The sequence below is a fragment of the Daktulosphaira vitifoliae genome, unplaced genomic scaffold (assembly GCF_025091365.1).
Source record: "Daktulosphaira vitifoliae isolate Bord-2020 unplaced genomic scaffold, ASM2509136v1 Scaffold_2, whole genome shotgun sequence".
Classification (NCBI taxonomy): Eukaryota; Metazoa; Arthropoda; class Insecta; order Hemiptera; family Phylloxeridae; genus Daktulosphaira; species Daktulosphaira vitifoliae.
Window position 1 is genome coordinate 9912068 of NW_026099573.1, and position 11581 is coordinate 9923648.

General features: G+C 30.1%; 2 protein-coding genes across 2 annotated transcripts; one reads left to right on the plus strand and one right to left on the minus strand.

The window, feature by feature from the left end:
* The first annotated feature begins 4028 nt into the window (after window positions 1–4028).
* Window positions 4029–6591, plus strand: LOC126897402 (MKRN2 opposite strand protein). Its single transcript, XM_050670961.1, has 4 exons — window positions 4029–4320; window positions 5122–5199; window positions 5273–5485; window positions 6326–6591. Exons 1-4 carry the CDS (start codon window positions 4193–4195, stop codon window positions 6552–6554), a joined length of 648 nt encoding a protein of 215 aa, XP_050526918.1. The 5' UTR covers window positions 4029–4192; the 3' UTR covers window positions 6555–6591.
* A 203-nt stretch (window positions 6592–6794) lies between these two features.
* Window positions 6795–11064, minus strand: LOC126897416 (uncharacterized). The gene is made up of 3 exons (XM_050670978.1): window positions 10904–11064; window positions 7469–7629; window positions 6795–7237 (listed from the first exon to the last, which is right to left on the minus strand). Exons 2-3 carry the CDS (start codon window positions 7614–7616, stop codon window positions 6903–6905), a joined length of 483 nt encoding a protein of 160 aa, XP_050526935.1. The 5' UTR covers window positions 7617–7629; window positions 10904–11064; the 3' UTR covers window positions 6795–6902.
* Window positions 11065–11581: the final 517 nt, after the last annotated feature.

Here is an 11581-nt window from a genome sequence, read left to right on the forward strand (position 1 = left end):
TGGTAGTTGGACTGGTCAACTGGAGGATGTTGAGGCTGTTGTGGATGCTGTAGACGGGCATGATTGGAGCTCACGGGATGGCGACGTCGTTGCTGGAGTTCTTTATAGACAGTACAGCCTTTATAGTTTGCTGGATGGTTGGCATTGCACAGTGCGCAGGTGGCAGGAGTTTCGCGTGACTTGGAACAGTTCGTGGAGAGATGATTTCCGCCACACTTAACGCAGCGTGGACTATAGCTGCAATAGCTTTTAGTATGACCATAAGATTGGCAATTTAAACATTGGGGAATCTGTCGTTGTTTGTGTGGCTCTTCGACTTTTATTTTTGTGTGAAGTATGGATGTGACATCAAATATATCACTATTGTTCTCATCGATCTCAAGGTCTACAAAGAACAGTGGTAATGGGATTTTGGTTTGATGATGAATAATATTGGTGACTTGTCTGACAGAATGACCAATTTCTTCAATTGCTGCTGAGATTTCGGAAACGGGAGTCGATGGATGGAGATTTCTTAACACTACTCTGTAAGCTTTATCAGATTTTAGTTGATACGTGTGGTACTCTGCATCATTGTCTTTCAGAAAGTGGATTATTTTACGATAGTTATCAGGAGTGTCAAGCTGGAGTTTAAGATGCGAAGACGTTGACTTACAGCTGAAACTGTCTGGTCCAGTGATAGCAACTAGTTCTTTGGATAGTTCGAAAAAATCTTTTACGCCTATTATAGGACTTAAATTTATTTTTGTTTATTTATTAAAAGGGGAGATTTTAATTCAGTTTATTTTCATAACTGACCGAGTTACTTTTATCTTGTTTTCAAATTAGAGATGCCAGCCTACCATGAACAAGACTAAGTAGTCCAATACAAAAAATGTAAAAATTATTTTTTGTGTGTGCCTTCTCTAATAACGTGTATCAAAATTTAACTTTTGTAATTACTTTTAAATTGTTAAATAAATACCAAAAATTGATCTATTTTTGAATACTTAATTATCCATTAACAATTCAAATTGATAAATTAATGTATCGTTGCGGGATAATAGGATAGTACCTTTAATTTCCCCCAAAAAACAAACTTAGATACTAACATTTCTTATATATGTTTATGTAAAATATATATATATGTTAACCTGGACATTTAATGTAAGTTTAACAATTATTAAAAAAATTTACTAATCTCTCATAATAATATAATTGATTTTCAAATTTTTAATAAAATTAACATTTCGTTGCAATTTTTAAAAAAAAATTTATGACGGTAGAAGTACCGGGTTACGTTGGAACGATATGTATAAAAATAGTATATCTGCAAAAGCATTTTACTAGAAAATTAGTCACACTTGTAAATTAATTAATAATTAAAAACTAATAATATGACTAAAAAATACTTAGATGTGTCACAGTTATACTTCATAATAATCTACTAAGTATTATTCAAAACCACAAAAAGACGAAAGAAAAATTCATAATCATTAAAACACAATCTTTAAATGCTGTGTTATTAGTGAAAACTACATAAACTGACATAAAACTTAAAAAAAATTGAGATGCGCAAAGCAAAATAATATTTCACTACAAACTATGCCTAATTTTTTATTAGATTTGATAAACGTGAGCCTTTTTTGATAACATTTTTAAAAGCTAACGGTGTGTTAAACAATTATTTCTCATGTTCGCAAATAATTTTACTAAAATTATGACGTCACTCTTTCATAAAAAAAAAAACCCAGCACAATGGGGTGGCGGCACAGTGGGGTCGTGGCATAGTTGGGTCCAGTATAGATGACAGTGATTAAAATAACTATCATAAAAAACGCTTCGATGCAAATCTGTAGATAGTGTTTAATTAAAAAAAAAAAAATTTGTTAAAATAGCATATTTTTGAATACGGTAGCCATTTGCGCATAGAAGATAGGTCGTCGGGACAAATTTTTTTTTTTTTTTATTTTATAGTACATAAAATAAGCTTTAATTTGATATATGTTTAAAGGACGCAGTATTTTCGGAACATGTTCAAAAATTAAGTTGAAAAATTTATTTTTTGTAAAAAAGTTACTACTTTAAATCCCCCCAGAATAAGTGTTAGATTTTCAAAAAAAATTATATCAAATGAAAGGGAAATACCTAAGGTTTCAATACAAAAAAATATTATTTTGATTTGTTAATATTTGAAAAAGTTATGGCTGTTTTAAGTATAAGAAACATTCCGATAGAACGTGATTTTTATCGCAAACATTACATTTTTTTTAAATTTTCGACAGCCATTTGCACATAGAAGATAAGATGTCGAGACAAATTTTTTTTTTCATTTGATAGTATATAACATAACCTTTGATTTTATATATGTTTAAAAGACGCAGTATTCCCGGAACATTTTCAAAAGTTCAGTTGAAAAAGATCTGTTTTATTGCACCGGCAATAGCTAGATACATATTTAACCACTTCAAAATAAAATACATTTCTCAACTGCACCAATTCTCTAGCCTTGGTATAAAAATACTAACAACTTTCAAATTACTGATCCAAAAATTATCATCATTTTAATAATTAAATCTTCTTTTAATACATACATAAAATATATACGTTATCATTAAGAAAAACCCATCACAGGGGGTCGCGGCACAGTGGTGACGTGGCATAGTTGGATCAAGTATTATGATATCTGACAGTGATTAAAATCACTATCAAAAAAAAAAAGCTTCGATGCAAATCTTTAGACAGTGTTTAATTTTAAAAAATTGGTGTATTATTCTAAGAGCTACATGATCTGCTAGCTCCTTATTAATATCCTGATTAAGATAAAGTATGTCGAATGAAAAAGGGATTATTATTTCTCATAAAAAATTGTGTTGATCCATACACTTTACAATAAGTTATAGCATTATAAAGTTAAAAATGTAAAATATAAAATCGAGAATTTTCACACAAAAATAGCATTCGGTAACTATTTTCACCATGAAGATAAAATAAAGTCCGAAATTTTTTTTTTTCATGATAAAGTATATTACATTAGCTTTAATTTAAGATATATATAAAAGTGTCAAACCTTCCGGAACATTTTCAAAAATCAAGTTGAAAAAGTAAAAAGTTGTCATTTTAAATCCTTCCCTGTGGGCAAGTTAAGTGTCAAATTTACAAAAGAAATATATCAAATGATAGGTAAAGACATTAAGCATCTATAAAAAAAAAAATTATATTGATATGTTCATTTTTGAAAAAGTTACGGCACTTTTTAGTAAAAAAAATTGAAAATTGTTCAAAAATTAGCGAATTTTAAATTTGTAATTTTTTTGGAGGTTTCCCCCATTTACAGGAAACGAGGGAAATTTTTTCAATTTTTAAGGGTAATGTCTTCGACTAGATACGATTTGTGATCTTTTGACGTATCGTTGAAAGAAATACATTCGGTGAGAGCTGAGAAAAAGTGGTAACAGACACAAAAAAAAAAAAAAACACATCATAGAAAAATCAATACCTTCTCAGCTTCGCATCGAAGCTAAAAGCATATCGGGACGCGGCTAAGTTAGGCTAAGTGATATGATATCTGTGAGCATTAATTAAATACTAAGTATTTTCTTACAGTAGAAGAATCAAGAAATAGAATTGTTTTTTAAATATTGCAAAACAAAACCTTTTAATTGATAGAGGTGAAAATTTATCAGTCATTTCTATACAATTTCAACAATTTTATTTTAAAATTATTTTTTATTTTAGAAACCCTTTATGTTCTTAGATTTTTGTATTTGAAATAAAGTTATTCCAATAGAAAGCTCATTGTCTTTAATATACCCCATTAACATTTAATTTGGATCAGAATATTATTGATAAAGTTATAGCAAAATGAAAGAAGGAACGCATTTTAACGGATTTTTAACTTTAAGTCAAATAATTCATAGAAAAATGTTTATCTTAATTTGTGCTATTACTTAATACGATCGTGTTGAACCTAACTGAAACTGTTAACATATTTTTATTATATCACAAAATGATAATTATGATAGCAACAGGTGATAATACTTATCTACTAATAGTTTTAGTAATTGAGTTGCTACAAACCAATCATTAGATTGAATACTACAGAAGAAGTTTAGTAAAATAAAAAATTGTTTGTGAGGAATAGGTTAAAATATTATAATTTTTCATGCTTTTTAATTAACAAAATAAATAGGAATCGGACTCTTAGGCTACCATGAACAATGATCCTGGAATAGAATGCTATAGACATTGTATTGACAAAAATATATTCTGCTTCAATACTCCTGTAAATTGTCATGTTTGTACAAGAAGTTTATCAAATTCTGCTTGTATTCCTGTCAGGTAAAATATTTTAATATACTCTTTTTATGTTAGTATATTGGAAAGAAAAATGATGTTTCTTATTACTGTACTGATTTTTTAGCCAGAAAATAGATCAAATGTAACTTTTTTTATTTAGTTATAAATCTGATAATCAGTTTTTAAAATGGTTTTAAAATAAAAGAATTAAAGATCAGAAAAGAAAACTATGGAATTCCTATTTATTAAATTTATTATAATGTATAAAGTTCATTATTTTTATACTGTACATAATATAATGATAAAAGAAAAATGGGAGTAGAATATTATTGGCAGGCCATTCGTTTTCCACGTTTTCTGGTCACCAACTTTTAAACCCTGATCTTGAAAATATAATGATTTTTAATATAATTTTTTCCCTCTATTTTTAGATAATATAAAATTATGATTTAAATAACCTGTATCGACAAAATGAAATTGCGACATAATTACATTACTTAATGGAATAAGTAACAATATTTTAAAATATTTGTTGTAACTATATTATTTATTTATATTTTAAATAAATTCTAAAGAGCTTTACATTTATATGAAACTCTTAATTTAAAATTAAAAACTAATATAATTTTTTGTTTTAAAAAATTGACAACCTACTACTATAATAACCTAGAAATTTTATTATTTTCTAAATTTAAGTTGTTTCGAGAGACACTCATCAAATAGAGGATAATAGTTAATCATATTTTGCATGATTTTAATATTAATACAGCCTACATTGAGAAATGGCATTTAGTTCATACATTTTTGAGAAAATTTAATGTTGAAATTTTTATAAATTATCAGAGTACCTTATCCTTTTGTCAGAGGATCACAACAACCATGTTCAATTATTATAAAAACAACTGAAGGTGATTTTCTAAAGTCAGTATAAAATAGTGTTGAAAATAATTATGTATAAGTATGTCTAAAAATATTTATACAAAATTATATTTAGTACCTATCAATTAATGGATGATTTACATATTGGAATTACTACTTCAAAATGCGTGATAGTCTCTTTTGATTGGAATGGTATTACGAAAGACGTTAACTTAAACAATTGGAATGAATGTTTAGTTATTTTACAGTTGAAAGAAATAAACTGGGAACCACTGTGGGATAATGTTTTATCAGATATCATTAAATCAGAACGATGGAATAGCATAAGGTTATTTATTTCTTTTTCTATAAGTATATAGACACCGTGTACCAGACTGCAAAGAGAGGATTTTGATGGCCAAAGAGTTAACAAATTTGTTATTAAGGATAACTTATGGGGATATTTTATGAAAACATCTATAGCTCAAAAATAAAATATCTCATTAAAAAAATGTAAATGAGCAATAATATTATTTATAAAATAATAAATATGATGAGTTACTTTATAATTCAGTTTTTATAAAACTGTTTGTTTATTTTATTCTAAATAAAAAGTTTGATGTGCAAAAATTTGAAAAATACTATTTTTTCATGTTTTAGAAAATATTTGTTTATGCATACAATGGGCTCCGACACTTATTAACTCATTGTCCACCAAAGCACTGATTTCTCAGTCTGATGCACAGTGTCTATACACAAAATTTAAATAATATTGTAGGCTAAAGCAAATTATACAATATTTAGAAATAGTCTCACATTCTATATTTCACCATTCACTGATTATGAAAAAATACTATGAATATTTTAAAAACAATTGTTCTAAAATTATTTATAAAAATATTATATTTCATTTTATTTTAAATCTAAAAATACTGAATTAAAATGAGAAAAACAATTAAATAATACGTCACTACAATTATTCTAAAATTTAAGAATTATATTTTTTTGTTTTTATTTCATTAATAAAAATTACATAAATTTAGTTTCTTTAATACAAAATTCTGCATTTGAAATTTTATTATTTTATTTGTAAACATTTATTATCTTATGATTTATCATCTTAAATAAAACATAAAATTTGTATGACTCAATATATATATATATTCTGTTTAATGTAATTTTAATTTAGATATAATGAAGAAACACACAACTGTTTTTCTTTTGTAATGGATTTTATGAAGCAATTTAACTTTCTTAAAACATTTATTCATTCCATCAAAACAAGAGAAGAATTCACTGAGATGTATGTTGCTCCTTCCATTATTAAAGCTCAGAAGTACATAAATCTCTATAGAAAGATAGTCGAAAATGGCTTTTATATTTACAATCAAGTTTCAAATGAAATATTGTGCACTTAAGTGTTATATGTATAATAAAATATATTTTTGTAAATGATGTTGTGGTGATTTACAATATTCCTAAGTAGTATTTTAAAAACTTAAGTACTTAGGTTTTGGTATTATTATAGTGTTTAATACATAATTTTCATATTATATATTACATTCATAATATTTAGTTTGATAAGAAAAACTTAGGAATTGCTTTTTCAATAATTTTAGCGTAAAAACTTAATAATTAACATATTATGGAACATTGACATTTATCATAAAATAGTTTAATCTTAATATGTATTGTACAGTTTTTATGCTTGTGAGATGTGTTAATCATTGATTAATGATGGAAGTAGTGCTTGCAAATTGTAATACTCAGGCTTTGGTAGGTTTCACAGTTGTTGGTACAGTAGCTTCCTCCCCACCACCTTCAATAATAGCAATTTCTGGGTATTCCAATTTTACACCAGGTTCGCATTCGAAAATTGGACAACATTCTGGGAAAGCCGCTGTCTTGTTAGTTTTTTCAGAGAGCTTACATTTTGGGTTGGGTTTTGGGTATGGTCCACAGTCTTCAACTAATTCCAAAAGTTGATTGGTGCCTTCACCTTGTACGCAGGTTGAGCGACCACAGAAAGGTGCTAATTCCCATATGTGACCTGGTTCAACTGTAGCGCACTTAGTAGAAGCAAAACATAATCCAGGGAAATCTGAAAATAAAATATAAAAAATAAATTTTTTATTAAATATGTCTATGAACAAATAAAATCCAAAACGTATGAACTTTAAAAACATCTGCACGTCATTTGAGACACTGTACTCTTTATATACCACTGAATCAAATAAAGTTTAAATAACATAAGCCCGTCGGATAATTAGAAATGCTAATTAGTTTTTTCAAATGTCTACTTTTGCAACATGTGGATTTCTATAATATTTACCTCTTAAAACGTCGGCTGGGATAAGTCTACGGAATATTTTGACTCCATTGTCAGGTTCTGACGGGGCGGTTGTGTTTTTTTCGTCAGCGGAAAGGACAACTACAGCAACACCCAAAATAACGGCCAAAACGCTCAATTTGTAGTTCATTTTGTAATTAATTCTATTTAAACAAGTTAATAATTATTATCACTATTTTAATTATATAATTTTATTTTATATGAGACATCCGTAAAAATAATTATAATTACTTATAAAAAAAAAATGTAATCCCTATTAACTATAATTTCTAAGCAATTATAAACGAACTCAATATTTAAATAAATTTACCATCAACCGGAAATAATTAACCATTTCCTTTTGTATGGCGAGAGATAATCGATTATTTCAATTTATCGACGAGAAAGTGTAATCAATAAACTAATTAAATGATGGAAATCTTTGCGGAGTTAAATAATACAATTAACGCTTAAAAGAGTTTCGCTTTTTGCTAAAAATAAACGAAAACCACAAAACAACAGTAGTACTTGTTGTGTATGTATTGTTTAATTCGGCCGAACAGTTCTTCTGTGAAAAGAAAATTGGATACAGTAGATCTAATAGAAACTATAGACGAAACAGCAGAAATAGTTGAAACTGAAACTGTTCGCAACACCACACCCAACTCCTCAAGTTGGCGGGTAAATATACATTTATAAATACAGTAATACAATAAGTAGAAAATAGTGATATTTGCTTTTTTTTTATTTTTATGTAAATTTCCAAGTCGTCGGTGAATGTAGAATATTTTATTTGTTTGAGCCAACTCTCGTGCTACCGAGTACCGAACAAAACTATAACTTTCGAGTCATTAATATTAATGCTGTGCACAGGTGATGTCAACTTATTGTATGTGACCGTGTCTCGTATGGGCAACCACTGCCTCTATAGTGAAAGGTTTCGTATGGTGTCCGTACGGACGATGTAATAGGCGACAAGGNTGTGACCGTGTCTCGTATGGGCAACCACTGCCTCTATAGTGAAAGGTTTAAGAGATTACACGTGACTCATTCCCTTCGCTCGAATAAAGTTGCCACTGCCGTCTCCCACAGGAAAACAACGGGAATCTTCCTTTTCGCTGTCAAACCGGACGATTTATGTCCCTGTGCTTCTGTGTATTATACGCACGGGCGAATGATACACGCGCAGAAGTGTACAAACCATATGTGTTTTACTTTCACTTTCAAGTATAATATCACGTCCACTTTCAAGGACCGATTTCAGATACATAAAAATATATGCGCGCACAAGCATAATATTTTTAATATACAAGTGTAAATGTATTTATTATGCAATTCCCTTCAAGGTTTCGGTTTCACATTTGAATTAGTGAAATTATCGCCGTCTGGCTCGGTCCACCGGTCCTCGCATCTTGTTCATTGCATTTGAATCCATTTCCTGCGACGTACCGTAACGAACACGCAGTACAGTCCGAAACCACTTACACAGGCGTATGGTTCGGGTTGTCGCTGGCGATCATCGTCATGTTCTTTGGCATTTAAAATGCAAGAATCTAGTGTTTGAATGCGCCTTGAAGATAACGTACACGTTAATTGCGCCAATTATCATAAATATTTTCCAGATGTCCTCCCCCCCACCGCCATTTGGAGCCATCGTCTTGTGCGTCGACGAGCGACCTCCAGAGGACAGCGCCATACGAATTCGGTATATTGTTGTTATTTGTGCGGAGAAAACCGCGGGGTCGATCGGTTTCCATTTGCAGCAAGGACTCCGGCTGATGTCGTCAAGGCGTCGCCGTTCGTCATCCGGAGCGGCGGTCAGACCATGTCCTATGCACCGGCGGCCCTGGGCTTCTAAAGACGTGCTGTGGCATAATCTGTTGATCCGCCCGAAACGGTTACAAGGTTGTTGACATTGAGAACGAAAAACGGCTCGAAATGAAAATCCGTCGGCCATCGTTACGGTACTGTCGGCCGTTGCGCAAACGTCGGCCGATTTCAGTGTCGAAACCGGATTTTTGCACTAATAACACCGTGTTTCTGCAACGACTATCCGATTTTCTGCGAAACTAAATTTAATTGCCAACAGCAACAATCTAGTGGGCTGACGAACCGCAACGACATTACGGGTCAACAACGGCGGCCACCACTCGGCGTGTCCGCTGTCTCTATTTGGTAGAAAAAAATGCGCGATGAGAGTTTCAGGTGTCTCGCTCGCGCACAGTGTACACACATGTGCACAATGTATACAGGAAATTAATAATCACTCTGACCGACCGGTACGGGGAATGATGAACGCGTCTTACGAAACCGGTCGCGTTTTGTCTCGACAGGACAACAATTCAGTCTGATATCACTCCAAGTGGTTGTATAATAATGTCTTGGGTTTCCAATAAAACCAAATCATTCTCAACGTTGGAGTTGATGATTTTGGCAGAAATTCCCAGTTAAAAACCAATAATCTGATTGAATAAAATAAAAAAACGTTAAAAGATTCTCTTTAAAAAAATTATCGATCATCTGATACTTTTTGATCGCCGATTTATCGTACAATTGTAAAAAAACCCTTGGGTTAGTTGTATTCTGACGAAAACAAAAAAAGAATAGTGTTGACCTTGTTTAATTTAAACCAGTTGAGCAAATAAATAAATTTTATTATGTGAATTGTAATTAGAAGCGTTCGAGGAAAATGAAAACGCTTAATTTTTACAATTCTTAAAGACCGGCGAACATTGTCTTTCGGCTATAACACGTTTTGAGTCTTCGGGCCAAACGAATACCTTTAAAAACTCGTTAGTAAATTATTTGAACATTTTATATGTAAAAAGCAACATCATGAAAATCCTTAATCGACAAATATACTGGTTATAATTATTACCATTAAACAATATTAAAACTGTTTGGTGAAAATATTAAGTAAAAATGTAAATCATATAATAAAATTGTTCGGAATTTTTTCAACTATTCTTTTAAATCATTTTTATCCTAGTAACCATACAAAATTGATAGAAATTTTTTCACTAAATTGTTGTCTACTAAATTCGCAAAATTCAGTTGTTGGATTTGTAATGTTAACTTAAATAAAAAGTTTAGCATCGCGTATGATTGCTATTAGCTGCTAAATACAATATTATGCTATTAACAAACACACTATTTTAGTATAATCATTCATCTGTTTAAAACGAATTAAGATTAATATAAAAAAAATTATTTTATGTTTCTAATTTTTGTTCCAATACAATTGATTTTGCTATCATATTTTCTTTTTATAACTGAAAACATTTATTTCAAAATTAAAAATTGTATATTTGATTTTGTAGCAAGTTAATAATTTAATAATTAAACAAATTATTTAATCATAACGATATTGTTATAATATCGTGAAAAGTAGTCAATATTTGCTTAAAATTAATAATGTAATGTCATAACTGTACTTACAGAGAATTAGAATCTGCTGAATTATGTGCTAGTTTAATAGTCTTGACGTTGAAGAGCTTAAATGTCTCTTCTTTGTGATTTATGTGTATTCACTTGGTTTAGTTATTGGTTTACTCGAAATAAAACATCTGAAAACCGCGTCCGATTGTTTTATATACATTTGCCGGGTCGACAGTTAAATACATAACGTTAGACCTGCTTGTGGTGGTGGAGGCGGAGACGGTGAACGCAGAGGAGGCCGCTGAGCCGATTCCTCGTTTGCGGGGGTGGTGGGGAAACTTTTGGTTTCACTTCGGATTCTTCTTCTCCATTACCACTTCATTTATCCACATAACACAATTAGTCATTGTATTTTTCTCTTCAATAATAATAACGAACTATTTTGGGAAGTAAATTTGATTGGTTGATAAAATTATGTACACTAACAAGATCTACCTGAAACATTTAAATGTAGTGGTCTACTATCTAAGATACAGATTATAACTTGTGTCTATTTTCGACTACTACTATTATTATTATAACGATACCAATTATCGTATTAATATACTCGGTGTATGATTTGTCATGCAAAAGTACGAAACTCGGACAAGTATATCAAATGTTTTTTTGATTGCGGTCGTTCAAGGTTCAAATTAAACACATTCAGATATTAAAGAATATAATTTTTCATGATTCTAC

What these genes read in the sequence shown, in the direction of transcription:
- LOC126897402 (XM_050670961.1), top strand. Translation starts at nt 4,193, where the DNA reads ATGAACAATGATCCTGGAATAGAATGCTATAGACATTGTATTGACAAA. An exon ending in TCTGCTTGTATTCCTGTCAG is followed by an intron (nt 4,321 to 5,121) that starts GTAAAATATTTT and finishes ATAAATTATCAG; the next exon opens with AGTACCTTATCCTTTTGTCA. An exon ending in ACTGAAGGTGATTTTCTAAA is followed by an intron (nt 5,200 to 5,272) that starts GTCAGTATAAAA and finishes AATTATATTTAG; the next exon opens with TACCTATCAATTAATGGATG.
- LOC126897416 (XM_050670978.1), bottom strand. Translation starts at nt 7,616, where the DNA reads ATGAACTACAAATTGAGCGTTTTGGCCGTTATTTTGGGTGTTGCTGTA. An exon ending in CCCAGCCGACGTTTTAAGAG is followed by an intron (nt 7,238 to 7,468) that starts GTAAATATTATA and finishes TTTTATTTTCAG; the next exon opens with ATTTCCCTGGATTATGTTTT.